The sequence below is a fragment of the Rhinopithecus roxellana genome, chromosome 19 (genome assembly GCF_007565055.1).
Source record: "Rhinopithecus roxellana isolate Shanxi Qingling chromosome 19, ASM756505v1, whole genome shotgun sequence".
In the NCBI taxonomy this organism is placed as follows: Eukaryota; Metazoa; Chordata; class Mammalia; order Primates; family Cercopithecidae; genus Rhinopithecus; species Rhinopithecus roxellana.
In genome coordinates this window covers 21,099,851-21,120,957 of record NC_044567.1, presented here as the reverse complement: position 1 = coordinate 21,120,957, position 21,107 = coordinate 21,099,851, and the positions used below count along the sequence as shown (strand labels likewise).

Genomic DNA, 21,107 nt, shown 5'->3' with positions numbered 1-21,107 from the left:
TGTCGCCCTTTTCAAATTTAATGATACATGGCCTTAGCATTTTTATAAAATAATGAAGCTTCAACTGGCTCTAGGTGCTTGCATCCCAGTTACTTGGGGTAGTGACAATAATTGTATTATTAGCAGCTAACATCTATCAGATGTTTACCATGTACCAGTCTCTATGCTAACATTTCACTTGGATCAAGTCACTGAATTCTCGTGACAAACTTACAAAGTACCGTTACTTCCATTTAGTGAAGAAATTAAGGTATAAAGAGATTACAGAACTACTTAGTACTAGAACCAGGTTGTAAGAGACAGTGTATTATAGTAGTTAAGAGCTTGGGTCTAGACTTAAAAAGCTTGAGTATAAATTTTGGCTCTCCAGTTTACCAGCTCTGCAATGTGATTCTATCTACATTTCTTTTTCTTTCCTTTTTTTCTTTTTTTTCCCTAGAGACTGGGTCTTGCTATGTTGCCCAGGCTGATCTCAAACTCCTGGCCTCAAGCAGTCCTCCCGCCTTGGCCTCTCAGAGTGCTGGGATTACAGGTGTGAGCAACTGTGCCTGGCCTCTATTCAAGTTTTAATTTTCTAAGGTTCTTAGAGTTAGTGTAAAGATTTAGAGATACTGCATATAAGCATAGCACGGTATCTGGCACACAATAAATCCTCAATAAATGGCAGTTTCTATTGTTTTGCTGTCATTGTTGGAATGATCTTTAGCATTCCCTCCTTCTTCCTATTTGAACTCTTTGTGATTATTGACAGCTATCACCTACTACCCATAAGAAATAGTTGGCTTCTTTTTTTTTTTCGAGACGGAGTCTGGCTCTGTTGCGCAGGCTGGAGTTCAGTGGTGCCATCTTGGTTCACCATGACCTCCGCCTCCTAGGTTCAAACGATTCTCCTGCCTCAGCCTCCTGAGTAGCTGGGACTACAGTCACGCGCCACTATGCCCAGCTAATTTTTTTTTTTTTTTGTATTTTTAGTAGAGACGGGGTTTCTCCATGTTGGTCAGGCTGATCTCGAACTCCTGACCTCAGGTGATCCGCCTGCCTCAGCCTCCCAAAGTGCTGGGATTACAGGTTTGAGCCACCGCGCCCGGCAATAGTTGACTTCTTTTTTTTTTTTTTTTTTTTTTTTTCCTGAGACGGAGTCTTGCTCTGCCGCCCAGGCTGGAGTGCAGTGGCCGGTTCTCAGCTCACTGCAAGCTCCGCCTCCCAGGTTTATGCCATTCTCCTGCCTCAGCCTCCCGAGTAGCTGGGACTACAGGCGCCCGCCTCGTCACCCGGCTAGTTTTTTGTATTTTTTAGTAGAGACGGGGTTTCACCGTTATTAGCCAGGATGGTCTCGATCTCCTGACCTCGTGATCCGCCCGTCTCGGCCTCCCAAAGTGCTGGGATTACAGGCTTGAGCCACCGCACCCGGCCTGTAGTTGACTTCTTAACACAGCCCTTTGGGTGCAACATAACCTTATGGATGTAAGTTCAGCCTAGTATAATGGTTCTTTAACAGTGGAAACCATTTTTAAAATTAAATTTTGTGTGGAGCCCCAATCTACAAATAAGATAAAAGTGGAATTACTTTGGTTGAACTTTAATGGTTCAAGTTATGTGTAGAGCCCAGGACCGCTGGTATCTGGCAGTGCCCTTTCTCTTTACATTAACCTCTAAAATACTCCTGTGGTATCCTGGGGCTCTGTGGAACCTAGTTTGAATTTTGAAACCCACTGGTGCAGTGTTTTGGAATCTGTGAGCCTTTTTTAACATGTAGAAAACACCACACAACTCTTCTGTTTAGCAAGATGCATATAGAGACTCTGATAATTAATTTTGGTTTCCTGATATGGCTGCCTCTGAGAAATATAGAGAAGAGGTACTACATGTCAAAGAACTCTTTTTTTGTAATTCTAATTGTTTTTTCAGGAAAGGCATATGCTTATAGCACTTGTGTGACTTTGAAAAAATTTATAAAAATAGAAAAAACAGGAAGCAACTACGACTACAGTAAAAGTTGGTTACTTTTTGAGGGTGGAAATATGAGCAATTCTTATTTTCTTTGTACTTTTCTACTGGTTTTTTTTCTCCCAAATTTCTTACAGATAGAAAAGGAATACAAATATTTAATACTTAGTATTAAGAAAAGGATTTCAAACTAGGGAAAATCTACTTGGGTCTTGGAGAAATAATTGTGAAAGCAGTTTTGCAAAGGAAATAGACTTTAACAACAAAACCCAAAACCAGTTTCTTGGTCAGTTAGAAAGCCCTTCAGTTCTGCTGCATTGTCATTGTGGTCACTGTGTTTTCTATACCCCCAGGTGCCAGAACCTACGATCACCTCAAGAAGACACGGGAGGAAGAGCGCCTTAAACGCACTATGCTCTCAGAAGTTCTCCAGTATATCCAAGACAGTAGCGCTTGCCAGCAGTGGCTCCGCCGGCAAGCTGACATGTCAGTAATTACTCCAGGGTGAAGGAGGCATTTTTTCTGGGATGCCTTGGCCTTAGCATGTATTTTTGGGCGCCCTAGATGGCAGAGTAATAATAATTGAGTAGCTAGAAGAATTCAGAAATATTTTAGCAGTCCATCTCAGAACCAGTGCCATACTGACAGTTTTGAGAAACAACTGACCTCCTAGAATCAAACTTTACTACTTTGATCTTATTTTTAAAAATGAGTGAATTTTCCCCTAGCCTTCTACCCATGACTTCAACTCTGTCTTCATACCTAGATTTTCACTGGAGAATCGTGTTTGTATCCCTTCCCCTTGAGTGGTGTTAGTGGTGTTCTAGACTATAAGCTTTTCTTAACAAATCTGAGGAATTTTTCTTCCTTAGAACAGATTTTCTTTCCTGCTCAATACAGTGAGATATCTATAAAACATAGTTCAATCTGTCTCATTACACTTCTTCAAGGTGACCTACCTGATAAACGGCACCCAGTCTCACGGGCTTTTGGAAATCACCTTGTCTGATATGACCTAAGTTTAAATTCCTCTTCTTTGTTGCAGTGATTCCGGCCTGAGTCCTTCCATTCCAATGGCTTCGAATTCAGGTAATTATTTCTCAGGCCAGAACAACTCTTAATTGTGAAGTTTGCATCGTAGGGGTTATGGTGACCCAGCAATCTTCCTTCCTCTGTGGTGTCAGGGTGCTTAGGCAGAATAATAGTAAACATCAGTATGTTTTCAGAATCTTCATGGCCAGACAGAGACTATCCTCAGAATGACAGTATAGAGACGGGAAAAAAGAACTTCAGAGAGGTAACTTATTTTACCAATGTTCATGAGCAGTTAGTTTACTGCAGTTGTGTCTACCACGAATTTTGAGACTTATTTCACAGGAGATAAATTAAAAGCTTTCTATTTTATTATTTTTTATTTATTTACTTATTTTTGGAGACCGAGTCTTGGTCTATCACCTAGGCTGGAGTGCAGTGGTGTGATCTCAGCTCACTGCAACCTCTGCCTCCTGGGTTCAAGTGATTCTCCTGCCTGAGCCTCCCGAGTAGCTGGGATTACAGGCGTGTGCCACCATGCCTGGCTAATTTTTGTATTTTTGGTAGAGACACTTTTGCCATGTTGGCCAGGCTGGTCTCGAACTGACCTCAAGTGATCCACCCACCACAGCCTCCCAAAGTGCTGGAATTACAAGCGTGAGCTACTGTGCCCAGCCTAAGCTTTTTATTTTTATATAACATGAGCAAAGAAGCATGTTACTTGCTAGAAACACAAGGATTTCTAAGTTGGAGACCTCAAGTATTTCTATTTCTTAGTTTTACCTCTTTGAGTATGTCCTAGTTTGAGATTAGTATATCAAGCAAGATTAGGCCATATGCTATCTGATGATCCTTGGTGATAGGTAATCGATGACTTGGAATTTGGGGAGGTATGTCTCAGTAGATACAGGATCTGGGTCTCAGATTTGTCCACTTTAGGGACTTTTTTTTTTTTTTTTGGAGAGATGGAGTCTTGCTCTGTCACCCAGGCTGGAGTGCAGTGATATGATCTTGGCTCAGTGCAACCTCCGCCTTCCGGGTTCAAGCGATTCTCCTGCCTCAGCCTCCTGAGTAGCTGGGATTACAAGCACCTGCCACTATGCCCAGATGATTTCTGTACTTTTAGTAGAGATGGGGTTTCGACAGGTTGGCCAGGCTGGTCTCAGACTCCTGACCTCAGGTGATCCGCCTGCCTCAGCCTCCCAAAGAGCTGGAATTACAGGCATGAGCCACTGCGCCTGGCCACTTTAGGGACTTTTTTTTCCCCCATTTATTCCTTTACTTCAAGTAATTTTTTCTTAATATGGAAGGAAGAAAAAGGTAGTGTTTTAGGGGAGTAGCCAAGACAGTGAAATCCAAGTTTTCTTTTGTAAGTTTCTTATTGCCAACACTCTGCCCCCAAAATCTAAATACAACTAAGTTAATACTGACTAATTAAAATGGAGGAACTGGGCCAGGTGCAGTGGCTCACGCCTGTAATCCCAGCACTTTGGGAGGCTGAGGTGGGCAAATCACCTGAGTTTGGGAGTTCGAGACCAGCCTGACCAACATGGTGAAACCCCATCTCTCCTGAAAAAAAAATACAAAAATTAGCTGGGCGTGGTGGTGCACATCTGTAATCCCAGCTACTCCAGAGACTGAGGCAGGAGAATCGCTTGAATCTGGGAGGCAGAGGTTTCAGTGAGCCAAGATGGCGCCACTGCACTTCAGCCTGGGTGACAGAGTAAGACTGTCTCAAAAAATTAATTAATTAATTTAATTAAATGAAGGAACTGGCTAACATGATCATAGATTTTTGTTTACTGTACCATCTGCACTGACTTGTTCGTTGTTTATTTTTTCTTTTTCTGTGAGACAGGGTCTCCCTCTACTCTCCAGGCTGGAGTGCAGTATGTGATCATGGCTCACTGCAGCCTTGAACTCCCAGGCCTAAGTGATCCTCCCAGTTCAGCTCCTGAGAGTAGCTGGGACTATGGGCGAATGCCACCAAACCGGGAGATTTTTTTTTTTTTTTCTGGTAGAGACAATGTCTTACTACATCACCCAGGTTGGTCTTGAACTCTTGGGCTCAAGTGATCCTCCTGCTTCAGCCTCCCAAAGTGCTGGGATTACAGGTGTGAACCTCTGTACCCGGCCTCTTGTTCATTGTTTGTTCCTAGTCTGGTGTTAGCCTTTCTCACCCCTTACATTTAGGCTGAAGAGATCTCTTGCTCTCCTTTATGTTCTGAGTTCTTAAGGCATCTATGTATTGGAAACCTGGCATCTTTGATTGTAGCCTAGCCTCTGGTGACTTTTGTGAGGAACCAAATGATTTTATCTCCCTTTTTGAGGATTTGGGATAATCCCTTATGCCTTTTGTTGGTATAACAGAGAAGCCTGTTTTCCACCAGAGGAGCTTATAACAGTCCCTCCCGTTTCTCTGCCCCACTTGAAAAGCAGCCTCTATATAACTTAGACTTCCTTTGCTTAACTCAGTCTATCCATTCCCAGCTGAACACCAATCCCTAATACACAACCAAAACAAAACCAAAAAAGTTTTGCTCATCAAGCTTCCCCTCCTGGCCAGTGACCTCCTACTTGGGTTTCTTTCTCAGGTATGTGAGTTGACCTCAGCCCCTGCTTTGCCATATAATGGCTCATTGTTCCTGTTTGTGGATTTTGCAGGTAAACAGGGCTACTTTGGAAGGAACAGATATTCCCTCACATAATAAAAAAGAAGGGCCTTTTGCTGGCCTAACAGTCTTTCTTTGATCTGAAGGCACACAGTACTTGGTTAATTACCATGTTTGCCTTGTACTGCTGGCCGAGTGGCAAGGATTAGGGAATGTCTGTCCTGCAGTTATTATTTCCATTCATCAGCTGTCAAAGCAGGCAGTGTGTGTGACCTTTCTTAACTGGATGACATTTGGGCATCAGATTTTAGAGTCTCCTACATGGTTAGGAAGAAATAGGTGATAGCTGGGTAGGGTGGCACATGCCTGTCTTCCCAGGTAGTTGGGAGGCTGAGGCAGGAGGATCACTTGAGCCAGGGAGATTGAGGCTATAGTGGGCTATGATCGCAACACTGCACTCCAGTCTGAGCAACAGAGTGAGACCCTGTCTCAAAAATAATAATAATAAATAAAAGATAGCTACTGTGGTGAGTAGTTACATTTGATGCTAAGGTATGTGTGACTGTGTATTTTAGCAGATTGTGGGTAATTCATATGCCCTGAATATGTAATTCATTTTTATTTTCAAGTGAATGTTCGGGTGCCCATGTTGCTAGCTAAACAGGCCTCAGGGAATGGGGACAGGATTTCCTAAGCTGGATATAGTAAGCCTATACCTAGCTGGCCTGGCTGCACTGAACTTTTTAATACTTTATACCTGAGAAATTATCACTCCTATTAAATCTATGCTGTTTCCTTTCTCTGTCTATAGGTAGACGGAGTGCACCACCCTTGAACCTCACTGGCCTCCCTGGCACAGAGAAGCTGAATGAAAAAGAAAAGGAGGTAACAAAAAGGAGGGGGCTGGGGGAAAGAGAATAGGGGCTGATTATTCATTGAGTTGTCATTAAAAATCCATTACAGCCGGGCGCGGTGGCTCAAGCCTGTAATCCCAGCACTTTGGGAGGCCGAGACGGGCGGATCACGAGGTCAGGAGATCGAGACCATCCTGGCTAACACGGTGAAACCCCGTCTCTACTAAAAATACAAAAACTAGCCGGGCGAGGTGGCGGGCGCCTGTAGTCCCAGCTACTCAGGAGGCTGAGGCAGGAGCATGGCGTAAACCCGGGAGGCGGAGCTTGCAGTGAGCTGAGATCTGGCCACTGCACTCCAGTCCGGGCGACAGAGCGAGACTCCGCCTCAAAAAAAATAAAAATAAAAATAAAAATAAAAATCCATTACAGGGTCAAACCCTTGTGTTTCATCCATCTAACATACATGCACAGCTCTGGTGAATCCTAGAAGTCCAAGAGCTAAAGAGCCGTTTGTGGCAGATTTCAGAGAATTGCTTACCTTGTCACCCTACTACCATTCCTCTTTGGGGGAAAGCACATGTGGTATGTAAATTACATAATAATGGCAACTGTAGTCTATTGAGCACTTACCATGTGCTACTCTAAGTGCTTTATGTAAATAAAATTAATCTTTTGTAAACCTAAAGTAACTGTTACATGAAAATAGGTATTTCCTATTAGAATGGCCACCTTGAAAAGTTCTATACTTATTCCAACAACATAATCATCATTTACAACATTTTTGTAAATTGTCTCCAGAGCATGTTTATAAACATAAGGAAAAGATTTTTACATCATAGTCATGTTAATTTTGATTTTTAAAATTAATATTTTTATTTATTTATTTTTATTTATTTATGTATTTATTTTGAGACGGAGACTTGTCCTGTTGCCCAGGCTGGAGTGCAGTGACACAATCGCGGCTCACTGCAGCCTCCACCTCCCAGGTTCAAGTGATTCTTCTGCCTCAGCTTCCCGAGTAGCCGGGACCACAGGCGCGTGCCACCAGCCTGGCTAATTTTTGTAGTTTTTAGTAGAGATGAGGTTTCACCATGTTGGCCAGGCTGATATTGAACTCCTGACCTTATGATCCACCCACCTCGGCCTCCCAAAGTGCTGGGATTACAGGTGTGATCCACCTCGCCCAGCCTATTTTTTATTTTTTTGAGACAGTCTCACTCTGTCACCCAGGCTAGAGTGCAGTGGTGCGATCTTGGCTCACTGCAACCTCTGCCTCCCGGGTTCAAACCATTCTCCTGCCCCTGAGTAGCTGGGACTGCAGGCGCACACCACCACACCCGGCTAATTTTTGTATTTTTAGTAGAGACAGGGTTTCGTCTTGTTAGCCAGGCTGGTCTCAAACTCATGACTTCAGGTGATCCACCCACCTCAGCCTCCCAAAGTACTGGGATTACAGGTGTGAGCCACTGCGCCCGGCCTGATTTAAAAAGTTATGTGACCTACTTTTTCCAATTGCAATCATCAGACATGTCTTCATATTGATTTTATCTGTTTCTAAAATTTAAAGCCATCCTCATAAGAATCATCATCAGGAGTTTTCAGAAAACTGTGTCACATCTCTGAAGTGTGTACCTCTTTTGGAGGAGTTCCTCTTTTGCTCCTCATATGCTCCTTTTATAATTCCCAAGGTCAGTTCCCCATCTGCCACCATATATCATTAGTTCAGTTCAGATAATAAGGAAGGGTCATAGTGAAGGGGTAGTGTTAGTCTTATTTTATCCACCAGGAACAGTAGGGATTAGTTTGGGAGTGGAAGGGAATGTATGTAGTATCTGTGTATTGCTGAAGAAGGTCATAGGCCAGCCTGATTCAAATACTGAATGGCCTGGAATGTCAAGCTTTTTTTATCCTTACTCACATAGTGGTGACCTCAGACTCCTCATTCCTGGATAATGTAGCAATTTTCTAGATTTTTAGCAGTTAAAGTTACCTCCTCTTAGCAAGGTCTCTTTATCTCCTTTCCCTTTGAAGTAGGAAATGTAATCCCCAAAGCAGGGACTACTGCTTTATGCTGATACTAAAAACAATGTGATGTGCCCTTGAGAATCCAAGTATCTGTGCATCCTGCCCCCACTGTGCCCCATGGCTCTTCCCTGACCATTGGTGCTGGGACTGTACCTGGGCATTTAGTGTTTGACTCCTGAATGAGCCAGGCTGCTCCTCAGGAGCACATATTTGTAAACCCTAACACACCCAGGCCCCTGAGCCAGCTGGCATGTGCTAAAGGCTCTTCTAGCATCACACCCTGGCTTTCTCTTCCTGGGTGTGTGTCCTTAGGGAGCGTTCTCACCAGAGAGGAAGAGACTAAATAGAATGTAGTCCAGCCACCCATCAGCTCCTATAAATAGTTGGAGGTTGATATCACTTTAAAAAAAAATTTTGCTATACCTGCTGGATTAAATTACAAAAATGACAGATGTTAATGTTTATTAAATTTGCCATGTCTTGCAGCTCTGTCAGATGGTGAGGTTGGTCCCTGGAGCCTATTTAGAATACAAATCTGCTCTATTGAACGAATGTAACAAGCAAGGAGGCTTAAGACTGGCGCAGGCAAGAGCGCTCATCAAGATAGATGTGAACAAAACCCGGAAAATCTATGATTTCCTCATCCGAGAAGGATACATCACTAAAGGCTGAGGCTCCAAGGGCTTGGGATCAGAAGTCAGAAGTTTGGAATGTGGTGGGTCAAAGGACAGTGTGGGTGGGCATTCTGGAGAGTTTTGTTTTTCAGCTGAATTCTCATTGTGAAAAGAGGGGAAAGGACAAAGGAAACCTTAAGTTGTATTAAGTCTACTTTCTTTTCCATCCTGCTTTAAAACACTCCTGTTGTTGGTATTGTGCTGCAGAGTTGTGTGCTAGATAAGCTATTATTAAATGTGAGTGGGCATTCATTCCTAACACCTCTTGTAACTAAAAGAACCATAGTACCTCACTTCACAGTGCTGGTAGAAATAGAACTAAACCACAGTCTTTAGTCCCAGGAGTCCGGCTCAGATCCTTATATTGTGAGGTAAGTTTGCTGCTTATCTGCCTTGCCTTCAAACACTGCGGACAGATTTAAAATAAAGAGAAAGGTTTTAGAGCATAAGAAAGCTCTCGTCGGCCGGGCGCGGTGGCTCAAGCCTGTAATCCCAGCACTTTGGGAGGCCGAGACGGGCGGATCACGAGGTCAGGAGATCGAGACCATCCTGGCTAAGACGGTGAAACCCCGTCTCTACTAAAAAATACAAAAAAAACTAGCCGGGCGAGGTGGCGGGCGCCTGTAGTCCCAGCTACTCGGGAGGCTGAGGCAGGAGAATGGCGTAAACCCGGGAGGCAGAGCTTGCAGTGAGCTGAGATCCGGCCACTGCACTCCAGCCTGGGCGACAGAGCGAGACTCCGTCTCAAAAAAAAAAAAAAAAAAAAAAAAAAAGAAAGCTCTCGTCTAAGGGTTTTCTAAACTGACTTTTTTTTTTTTTTGAGACAGAGTTTGCTCTTGTCCAGGCTGGAGTGTGATGGCGAGATCTCAGCTCACTGCAACCTCTGCCTCCCGGGTTCAAGTGATTCTCTTGCCTCAGCCTCCCGAGAAGCGGGGACTATACAGGTGCCTGCCACCACGCTTAGCTAATTTTCTATTTTTGGTAGAGACAGTGTTTTGTCATGTTGGCCAGGCTGGTCTGAAACTCCTGACCTCAGTTGATCCACTCACCTCGGCCTCCCAAAGTGCTAGGATTACAGGTGTGAGCCATCACGCCCGGCCTAAGCTGACAACTTTTATGAGTAAAGGGGAAGAAAATATCCTTATGATAGTCTTATCCCAAACTGCATCTTTAACTTCGGCCGGACGAGGTGGCTCGCCTGTAATCCCAGCACTTTGGGAGGCAAAGGCGGGCGGATCACGAGGTCAGGAGTTTGAGACCAGCCTGGCCAACATGGTGAAAGCCCGTCTGTACTAAAAATACAAAATTAGCTAGGTGTGGTGGCACACGCCTGTAATCCCAGCTACTTAGGAGGCTGAGGCAGGAGAATTGCTTGAACCCAGGAGGCGGAGGTTGCAGTGAGCCGAGATCACACTACTGCGCTTCAGCCTGGGTGACAGAGTGAGACTCTGTTTCAAAAAAAAAAAAAACTTTAATGTCTGGCTTTGTACTTTGCAGTCTGCCTGTCTAATCTGCAGTAGTCTTTTGAGGAGGTGGCACCGGATATAACATGTCTCTGTTATTTTTAGAATTAATTGATTAAAATGTTTTGCTATTTAATTTGTGGGTGTGTCAAATATTCTGGTAACTAAAATACACTTAAGGTGTTGGATGTCCGCCCCATCACGCTGCACTGTCTGCTGTCATATGTGTCCTGAACTCACCCTGTTCTTGCCCTGGGTTTCCCAGGATACCAAGCCCCTGAGGATGGAGATGATGCAACCAACCTCAGCTTTGCTTGGATTGAGACTTGAACCCTGATTTCTCAATGGTGAAAGGCTAGACTGCAATAAAAGCTGCTTTTAAAACAGAAGTAAAGCAGCTTTATATATGGGACTCAGTAGATAAGAGGGTGAGTAGCCCCACCACATGTAAAACTTGGTCCTCAAACCTTTCTGCAGAATAAGAAGCCAAATTTATGGTTATTTTGTTTCTGTTAGAAACAAAGTTGTATATAGAAATAACTTCGTCAGAATCTATACAAATCACATCGAATAGTTGACTGATTGTTTAATTCTTTCTACATTCAAATATCTAATTAAAATATTGTGTGCTTTGTTGGAGGCATCTGCACAAATTTTGACTGTTGTAAATATGCATGCAGCTGGGAAGGGATTCATCTAGGGGATGAGAAACAAAAAAGAGACTCTCAGGACCTGAGGGAATTCAAATAGAGGGCTTTGATTTTTTTTAAAAAAATGACATGTGGAAATGATCTTTTTTTTTTGTATAGTCATATCTCGTAGGAAACATTTTACCACTACCATTACCCCTAGTTGATTGTGAAGGGATTGCCTCTTATCCCTGAAAGGTACCTCCTGTTCTGAAAAGTTGGGATGCATTAGACATCAGTGTTAGGTGATGTCTGTTGCAGTTTGAAGAGTCCTTAACCTTGATTAAGGAAGGCTTCCTGGGAGAGGTAGGCTTTTGGGGCCATTATATGATAGAGAAGAGAGAAAAATGGCAGATGGAAGTGGGAGACAGTTCCACACACAGGGGGTGGAGAATGATGTGGAGGCAGCAGTGGGTGTAAGGACAATGGTGCCAAGAGATTTATTTGGCTAGAATACAAGGGGCAGCTGGGTAGTCAGGAGTGGGAGGATGGTAGGACAGTCTGACAGAAACCTTGGAACCAGTTGAACTCTGAAAAGCTGATGGGAAATCATGAGGAAAATGGCATGGTTGAAAATAGTAATAGAAAAATAAGACCGAAGTTTTAAATGACTGGATTTTAGAAAGTAGGGTAATTATTTCTTTGGTATACCCAACTTTGCAAAGATACGTAGCATTGCATCCTTCCTGTTTGCTTCTAGACGGGGTTGGCCATAAACCAACTACACTGATAGAGGTCTCTCCAGATTGTCTCAGAAGAGAGAGAGAGTTTACCCTGAAACTTAATGACATGAATAAGACCTATTTACTGAAATTTTTATTGCAATTTAACGTTAAAAGTTTCTGCTGGAGTTTTATGCATATTTTTCTCTCTAAGTGGTGGGAAATAAAGAACAAATCTCTTTCCATGTAATGACTCTTCTCTGTGCTCAAAGACCAAGACTCTGTCTCTTGAGATACCAATTAATACTAAATATTCACAGTTTATCTTTTCCTGGGTCCCAGTTTGTTTCCTTTTATTGTTAACTGTCTTCACTTTACCTGCTTTTAAAAATCTGAACTCAGTTAAGCAACCAGTCATTGAAATCTTCCTCAGCTGGGGGTTAGCTGGAAAAGGGAGAAAACCAATGGCATTCATCAATAACAACAAAATCCCAGTTTGTAAGTCATTCTAGCTTTAGGAAATATGTAGGTATGTAACGAGAAAAAATCTCCATTGAAGAATCAGAGGCCAAATTACACAGCAGTTTGTGAAAACTCACTCATAAATATGTATGAGTTTTATTATTTCTTTAGTAAACCCAACTTTGCAAAGCTTAATGCCTAGAATCCCTCCAAAAACCACTTTTTCACCCATCTTTAAGCAGACAGTGGTACTGTATTCTCAACAGCATTCTGGGGGACTTCACCCATTCATTTTTAAGAATACCTTTGTGGACATCTTCTAAATATACATTGCATTATTCTTGACAAAACAAAAGGGTTTTCTGTATCTTATATGCACCTAGCTTTTTGTTTGAATTTCTAAAAATTATATTTAAATAAAAGTTTGATTCAAGAGGTACTGCTGATCTGGAAGCTTTGCTTTCCTTGCCAACATGCTTAGCCAAATGCAGCTAATCTTTCCCACATCTGCCAAAAAGGACCATCTTTGGAACACTGGGACACTGCCATGTCTGTGGCCTTGTGTAGAAGAGTTGGCCAAGCTAAAAGATTTCTCTTAAATCAGACACAGGCTGGGTGCAGTGGCTCATGCCTGTAATCCCAGCACTTTGTGCGGCTGAAGTGGGAGAATCACTTGAAGCCAGGAGTTTGAGACCAGGCTGGACAACACAGCAAGACCCCCGTCTCTACATTGAAAAAAAAAAAAAAGCAAGCTGGGTATGGTGGCTCACACTTTTTGTCCTAGCTACTTGGAAGGCTAAGGCAGGAGGATTGCTTGGGCCCAGGTAGTCAAGCCTGCAGTAAGTCATGATTGTGCCACTGTAGCCTGAGTGACAGGGCAAGAACCTGTCTCTACAAAAAAAAAAAAGACAATACCTAGTCCTTTTGAGCCACATGTAAGTGAAACAGAACAAGAGCAGGGTCACAGCAGCCTGAATAGTAATAGTCCTGCTGACATAGGCACTTGATTTGGGAGTGAGAACAATAGTGAAGAGCTTTTAGGCCGGTGGCTCATGCCTATAATCCCAGCACTTTGGAAGGATGAGATAGGCGGATCACTTGAGGTCAGAAGCTCAAGACCAGCCTGGTCAACACAGTGAACCTCCGCCTCTACTAAACATACAAAAATTACCCAGGCGTGCAGGTTTACGTCTATAATCCCAGCCTCAGGGAGGCTGGGGCAGTAGAATCGCTTGAACCCGGGAGGCGGAGGTTGCAGTGAGCTGGGATTGCGCCACTACACTCCAGCCTGGGCAACAGAACAAAGACTCTGTCTCAAAAAAAAGGAAAAAAAAAAAAGTGAGGAGCTTTTAACTAGGGAATTTGGAACCTAAGTAGCCAGTCCTTGAAATGTGCAACAGAACTGAAATGTTAGTATGCTGCGTTTGAGGGGGGAACAAATGAACAGTTTCTGAAAGGTATGGAAAACCAGTTTCTGTGTCTAATGGCAGGGAATTCTTTTTCTGTTCATTGTTTGTTGCCTTGGCTTCCAGCAGTTAAGGTATACTGCAGTCAGACTGCCCTTTGATTTGATTGACTAAGCTACAAATCAGAGACATTATTTAAGGGAAAGATGAATGTCATGCATCTGCCATTACAATTCCTTTGTCACTTGAGTAGCTTGTTACGCATTGTGTACTAGGCCCCCTTCCCTGTTGACAGTAGGAATAAGGAAATGGAGATAGCACAGGAAGTTACCACTAAAGGGTTCGAAACCCTGAAAACTACAAAAAAAAAAATTATTTCACAGATGTAGCCCTGAAGGTCACTGTACTTACCCTTGTCTTTGAAAACCCTGTAGTTAAATTTTGCCAGCCCAGACTTGGGCTGGATAATTGAGTCTGATGTACCTGTTTTCTACTTCAGAGCACCAGAATGGATTTTAGTGGCACCAAACTAATCATTTGGTTGAATTAACCTCCTGTTCTTAATCAAGCAACACTTCTTTCATTTTGGTCTGTTCTCCCCTGAGGCCGTGGGTGGCAAAAAGCTTCCAGGTAGCTTATAATAATCCTGCCGGCCGGGCGCGGTGGCTCAAGCCTGTAATCCCAGCACTTTGGGAGGCCGAGACGGGCGGATTATGAGGTCAGGAGATCAAGACCATCCTGGCTAACACGGTGAAACCCCGTCTCTACTAAAAAATACAAAAAAAACTAGCCGGGTGTGGTGGCGGGCGCCTGTAGTCCCAGCTACTCAGGAGGCTGAGGCAGGAGAATGGCGTGAGCCCGGGAGGCGGAGCTTGCAGTGAGCTGAGATCCAGCCACTGCACTCCAGCCTGGGCGACAGGGCAAGACGCTGTCTCAAAAAAAAAAAAAAAAAAAAAAAAAAAAAAAAAAAAAAAAATCCTGCCTTGGTCCAGAGTTGTGTTGAACAAAATCAGCATCTTAGGAAGTATGGAAAGGAGAGGGCCTCACAGTTGTTTTAAGAAACCAGCACTTTCTTAAGCAGAAATGCTGAAATGCTGCCATCGAATCACCCTTATTCAGTGAACTGACAGCTGTGCCAACTCATGACATTTCTAACATCTCTCTCCTATCGTTGGAAAGCTAGCTGCCAAGTATACTCTCCATTTCTGAAATTGTTCACGATGACCTAAGACTTTCTTTATATTAAACAATATATAACTATTGATTTGGATCCCTCCCTCACCCCTCATCCTTCATTATCATCATTTAGGGAATTCCTTTAAAACAGAAAAACATATTCAGAAGTTAAAAATCAATGGAGGGCAGGTGTGGTGGCTCACACCTGTAATCCCAGCACTTTGAGAGGCTGAGGTGGGCAGATCACTTGAGGTCAGCAGTTCGAGACCAACCTGGCCAACATGGTGAAACCCCGTCTCTACTAAAAATACAAAAATTAGCCGGGTGTGGTGGTGCGTGCCTGTAATCCCAGCTACTTGGGAGGCTGAGGCAGGAGAATCGCTTGAACCGGGAGGCGGTGGTTGCAGTGATCCGAGATTGCGACACTGCACTCCAGCCTGGGCAACAGAATAAGACTCTCTTAAAAAAAAAAAAAAAGAGAAACAATGGAATTTGGGCTGTGGGCTCTTAATCATTTCTGATACAGTTACTACCAGAGATAACTAACTTCTAGACGGGGGGAGGGAATAATGCATTTGCCCAATCGATGTCCCCTATAAGAAAACTGATGTTTTTATTTCAGTTTCTAATCTTTAGGAAGTTGTCAAAGATGAAAAGGCCAATTTTGGGGGTAATTTAATCGCTTTTCCCAAAAATTATTGAAAAAGAGCAAAAAGTTCAGAAATGTCTTGAAGACTCTAGCTAAGATGGAAGAACTGATTTGAACTTTTAGTAGCAGACGATACAGCAGGATTCCGGCCCTGAGATCATGGTTATTTGCTTTGGAGAGGTGGGGTAACAGCTTTTCCACACAATATCCCTAGTAGGAGCCTCTTTTTAGTCTCTCTTTTTTTTTTTTTTTCCCGAGACGGAGTCTAGCTCGGTCCTCCAGGCTGGAGTGCAGTGGCGCCAGCTCGGCTCACTGAAAGCTCCGCCTCCCGGGTTCACACCATTCTCCTGCCTCAGCCTCCCAAGTAGCTGGGACTACAGGCGCCCGCCACCACGCCCGGCTAATTTTTTGTATTTTTAGTAGAGATGGGGTTTCACCATGTTAGCCAGGATGGTCTTGATCTCCTAACCTTGTGATCCGCCCTCCACGGCCTCCCAAAAGTGCTGGGATTACAGACGTGAGCCACCGCACCTGGCCTCTTTTTAGCCTTTTTAAGGGCAAACTGCAGCTGATAAAGCCACTCCAGTGGAGGCAGAAGCATTTATCTAAGCTCTAGCCATAGATAGGTGATAGGAATGTCAACCTCACCTGGCTGTCAACCTCAACAAGAAAATCTTGGCCTTGTTCTGGGCGTGCATAGCTTCAGATTCAGGACACCTGTCAGATCTAAGATGGGCATGGGTTTTGATTTCATTTAATTTCAACTTCCAGTGATACAAATGGAAGATGCAAAGCGAAATGCTTTTGAGAGCAGTCTCCCAGGAGTGCCTCCGCCCCCAGTGACTGTGGAAAAGAAGGCGTTTGTGGGAGAGAAGGGTGGCTATAGACGTCATTGCATCATCCAGATCCCAGCTGTGACCTGGCTCAGAGTTTTCCAGTTAAAAATAACCATGGCTTACAATTGGGGGAAAAGAGTAAACTGTTGCATCTCCATGGAAACTAGAAGTGTGTGTGTTGGGGGGTGGAAAAAGATTTCTAGCACATGTGGCAAGATGGGGTGGATGTAGGGATCAGAAGCTTAGAGGCCCTCTGATGAAAGCTGATAACCCTATTTAGCGTCCAGGATGTAGCCAGACACTGCTCCAGGGCTCTGGAGACACTCTGCATCAAGGATTTGTTTACAATGATGTGTACATCTTGGGTCTGGTGAAGAATTAATTTGAGCCTTCTGACTTCCTGTAACAGGTTTGCTACTATTTGGCAAAGCAAAGAGCAGATGAGCAAGACTGTAGGTTAGATGTTGCCTTTTAAGCAATCTGGGAACCTCAGCTACCTTTCCATTCACATTCTGTTTTCTTAGCATATTCAGCACACCTTCATTTGCATATTCAGTAGCTTGGTATGATACATGTAGCAGTTTGTAACTAGAGGGGAAGTCTCCAGGTTTTGGGGTGCGTTTGTACATTCACTCCCCTTCAGTAAGACCAGGTTTTCTTCTTTGTTGCATGAGCTTATGCAAAGCATCATTCAATAGCTTGTCTTTAAAGGTAGGTCTCTTACCATTTCTGGTATAGTTACTACCACAGATAATTAACTCCTGAGGGGAGAATAGTTCATGTACCCTTTTTTAAAAGGTCTCTTTAAAATTTTATTTTCTTCAAATACATTCTAGTTGTAAAAAAAATTGTTTTAAACACTCATTTTATTTTTATTTTTATTTTTTGAAATGGAGTCTCGCTTCATCGCCCAGGGTGGAGTGCAGTGGTGTGATCTCGGCTCACTGCAACCTCTGCCTCCTGGATTCAAGCAATTCTTCTGTCTCAGCCTTCCAAGTAGCTGGGACTACAGGCGTCTGCCACCAAGCCCGGCTAATTTTTATATTTTTAGTAGAGACGGGGATTCACCTTGTTGGTCAGGCTGGTCTCGAACTCCTGACCTCAGGTGATCCAATCACCTCGGCCTCCCAAAGTGCTGGGATTACAGGCGTGAGCCACTGCGCCCAGCCATTTATTTATTTTTTGAGATGGAGTCTCACTGTGTCACCCAGGCTGGAGTTGCAGTGGTGCAATCTTGGCTGACTGAAACCTCTGCCTCCGTGGTTCAAGCAATTCTCCTGCCTCAACTTTCCGAGTAGCTGGGATTACAGGCATGCACCACCACACGCAGCTAATTTTTGTATCTTTAGTAGAGACAGGATTTCACCATCTTGGGTCAGGCTGGTCTCCAACTCCTGACCTCAAGTGATCCCCCTGCTTCGGCCTCCCAGAGTGCTAGGATTACAGGCGCCAGCCACCTCGCTCTGCCAAAACACCCATTTTAAAATTAAGAGTTTAGGCCGGGCGCAGTGGCTCAAGCCTGTAATCCCAGCTCTTTGGGACGCCGAGACGGGTGGATCACGAGGTCAGGAGATCGAGACCATCCTGGCTAACACGGTGAAACCCCATCTCTACTAAAAAATACAAAAAACTAGCCAGGCGTGGTGCGGGCGCCTGTAGTCCCAGCTACTCGGGAGGCTGAGGCAGGAGAATGGCATAAACACGGGAGGCGGAGCTTGCAGTGAGCTGAGATCTGGCCACTGCACTCCAGCCTGGACGACAGAGTGAGACTCTGTCTCAGAAAAAATAATAAAAAAATAAAATAAAACTAAGAGTTTATAGAGCAGGCTGGGCACAGTGGTCACACCTGTAATCCCGGCTACTTGGGAGGCTGAGGCAGGAGAACTGCTTGAACCTGGGAGTTGGAGGTTGCAGTGAGCCGAGATCGTGCCATTGCACTCCACCTTGGGTGACAAGAGTGAAACTCCATCACAAAAAAAAAAAAAAAAAGTTTATAGAGCAAGTAACTGAAGAAGTAGGGATTGTTGACATTACTGGCCCTCTACAGCTAAATGCTTTCTTGTTTACCTGCCTGGTGTACTGAAAAGATCTGAGCACTAATCCCTGTTCTGGTATTTAATAATAATGCAACCTTGGGCAGTTTCTTAACACTTCATGTCTAATGTGTGGTTGGTAATACCTACCTGACTGGGTTGATGAAGATTAAATGGGCCAGGTGTGGTGGCTCATGCCTGTAATCCCAGCACTTTGGGAAGCCAAGGTGGGTGAATCGCCTGAGCTCAGGAGTTCGAGACTACCCTGGGCAACATGGTAAAACCCTGTCTCTACTAAAATACAAAAAATTAGCTGGGCTTGGTGGTGCGCACCTGTAGTTCCAGCTACTCGTGCCATAGCACTCCAGCTTGGGCTACAGAGTGAGACTCCGTCTCAAAAAAAAAAAAAAAGATTAAATGGGTTAAGGTATATAACACACCTGGTGCCACCCCTTCCTTTTCTTTTCCCACTGAGCCTTTGACATTTAGTTTCACTGCAGTCAGGTATGAGCAAGTACATGATTTTCCTGTACCACCCAACTCACATGCAAAAGTCTCACAGAGGGACATGAAGATCTGCAAGAACAAATGTTAAAACAGATGTGCATTTAACAAGGATGTTGTTTATCTTGAAATTCTCACCACTGCATCATTGCTACTGCCCAAGGGTTGAATTAAGGGCAAAAGATTTCAGAGACAGATTTGAAATTACCTAATTATCCTAGACATGCTGTAATGTTCCCTTTTATAATGCCTGGCTCAAAAAGCTTGATGTCAGGTTACAGAACTGTATGCATACTTTGATTGTAATTGTGTTAACAAAACTAAAAAATCTTGCATACAATCAAGACCAGAAAGAAATCCAGATGCTAACTGTTGTTTTGTTAAATAATAAAATTGTGGTGAGCAATGCTTTTTCTCTCCTTTTTGCTTTTTTTTTTCTTTTTCTTATTTGTAATGTGACAATTCTTTATTGCTTGGAAAGTACATTTGATGAGAACTGTGAAAACTCGGAAAGAAGTTCAAAGTATTTTACATTTGATAACATCTAGTTAATCCTTATGATATCCAGATAAGGTGCTACTTTACATCTTATGAAATAGCACAAGCCTTAGGCAAACTTCTGCAGTAGAAGAAATGTGTTCTGAGACTTCTATCCTGCTTGTTTTTAAGAAATCTTTTCTCCCAGAAACCTGGTGTCCAGTGTCCCTCTCAAATCTGCTAAAGGAGAGTAGCTTAAAGATTTACTTATCTCAGGGGATTTGCATTTTTATAGCCATCAATGGCATATAATTTGGAATTAGAGGCACAGGCAAGCAGGCCTTCTGAATTCTCTGTGAGCCACAAGACCTGATGGCACCCTGAAATCAAATTTCTGTAGACTGGGAGCCTTGATGACCGCTGTTCTCCAATTCTGACAGATCAAAGCTGTTGCCAGTTTGTTAACTAGAGGCAGTGATACAAATGGAAGATGCAACTATTCATTCTGAGGGACCCATACAAGTCTGATTAAGGAGCAGTCATTGCCCAAGCAATTAAGGAGAATATTTTTGGAAAGGCAGACATCAGAAGCTAAGCAGAGTACAAATTTCCGCCCTCTACTTACTGTGTTAATCAGATCAGCTCTCACTCTTTATAGATGCTGCCCTGCTCGAAAGCACTGCTTATTTAGCTGGGAGTCAGGAGAACCCAAACCCTCCCTGGGCATAGACAAATTGTAATTTTATAGCAGACAGCCTCTAAAATGTTTCTACATCCAAAATAGTTGACACCACCAGGCGCAGTGGCTCATGTCTCTAATCCCAGCACTATGGGAGGCTGAGGCAGGAGGATTGCTTGAGCCTAGGAGTTCGAGACCAGCCTGGGCAACATATTATTTAAAGAGACATTGTCTCTAAATAGTAATAAAAAGGCTGGGCGCGGTGGCTCACGTCTGTAAACCCAGCACTTTGGGAGGCCAAAGCAGGGGGATCACCTGAGGTCGGGAGTTCAAGACCAGCCTGACCAACACGGAGAAACCCTGTCTCTACTAAAAATACAAAATCACCTGGGCGTGGTGGCGCATGCCTGTAATCCCGGCTACTCGGGAGGCTGAGTCAGGAGAATCACTTGAACCTGGGAGGCGGAGGTTGCACTGAGCTGAGATTGTGCCATTGCACTCCAGCCTAGGCAACAAGAACGAAACTGCTGTCCCCCAGAAAATAATAAAAACAATAATAAATTAGCCAGGCACGGTGGCGTACCTGTAGTCCCAGCTACTTGGGAAGGTCCACCTGAGCCCAGGAAGTGGCTTCAGTGAGTCATGATTGCACCACTGCACTCCAGCCTGAAGCCTATCTAAAAAGGAAAAAAAAGAAAGAAAAATTGACACCTATAAAGAAACTCACATTGTCTAGAAATGGGCTGTCCAGTAAGGTAGCCACTAGCCATATGTGGCTATCTAAATTTACTAAAATAAAATTTTAAATTCACTTCCTTAGTTACACTAGCCACATTTCAAGTGTTCAGTAGCCACATGAGGCTAGTGGCTACTGTATTGGATAGTGGAGATACAGAACATGTCTATCATCACACAAAGTTCTATTGG

At 43.7% G+C, this 21,107-nt stretch overlaps 1 protein-coding gene across 2 annotated transcripts in view; it reads left to right on the top strand.

Annotated features, from left to right (window-relative positions):
• The window catches only part of TADA2A (transcriptional adaptor 2A), a 73,530-nt gene extending 63,941 nt beyond the window's left edge, over window positions 1–9,589 (top strand). For both annotated transcript variants that reach the window (XM_030924033.1, XM_010376867.1), the window contains 4 exons: window positions 2,301–2,433; window positions 2,993–3,036; window positions 6,403–6,476; window positions 8,957–9,589. In XM_030924033.1, coding sequence (XP_030779893.1) covers window positions 2,301–2,433; window positions 2,993–3,036; window positions 6,403–6,476; window positions 8,957–9,142 — 437 coding nt within the window. In that variant the 3' untranslated portion in view covers window positions 9,143–9,589. The remainder of the gene's footprint in view (window positions 1–2,300; window positions 2,434–2,992; window positions 3,037–6,402; window positions 6,477–8,956) is intronic.
• The last annotated feature ends 11,518 nt before the right edge of the window (window positions 9,590–21,107 follow it).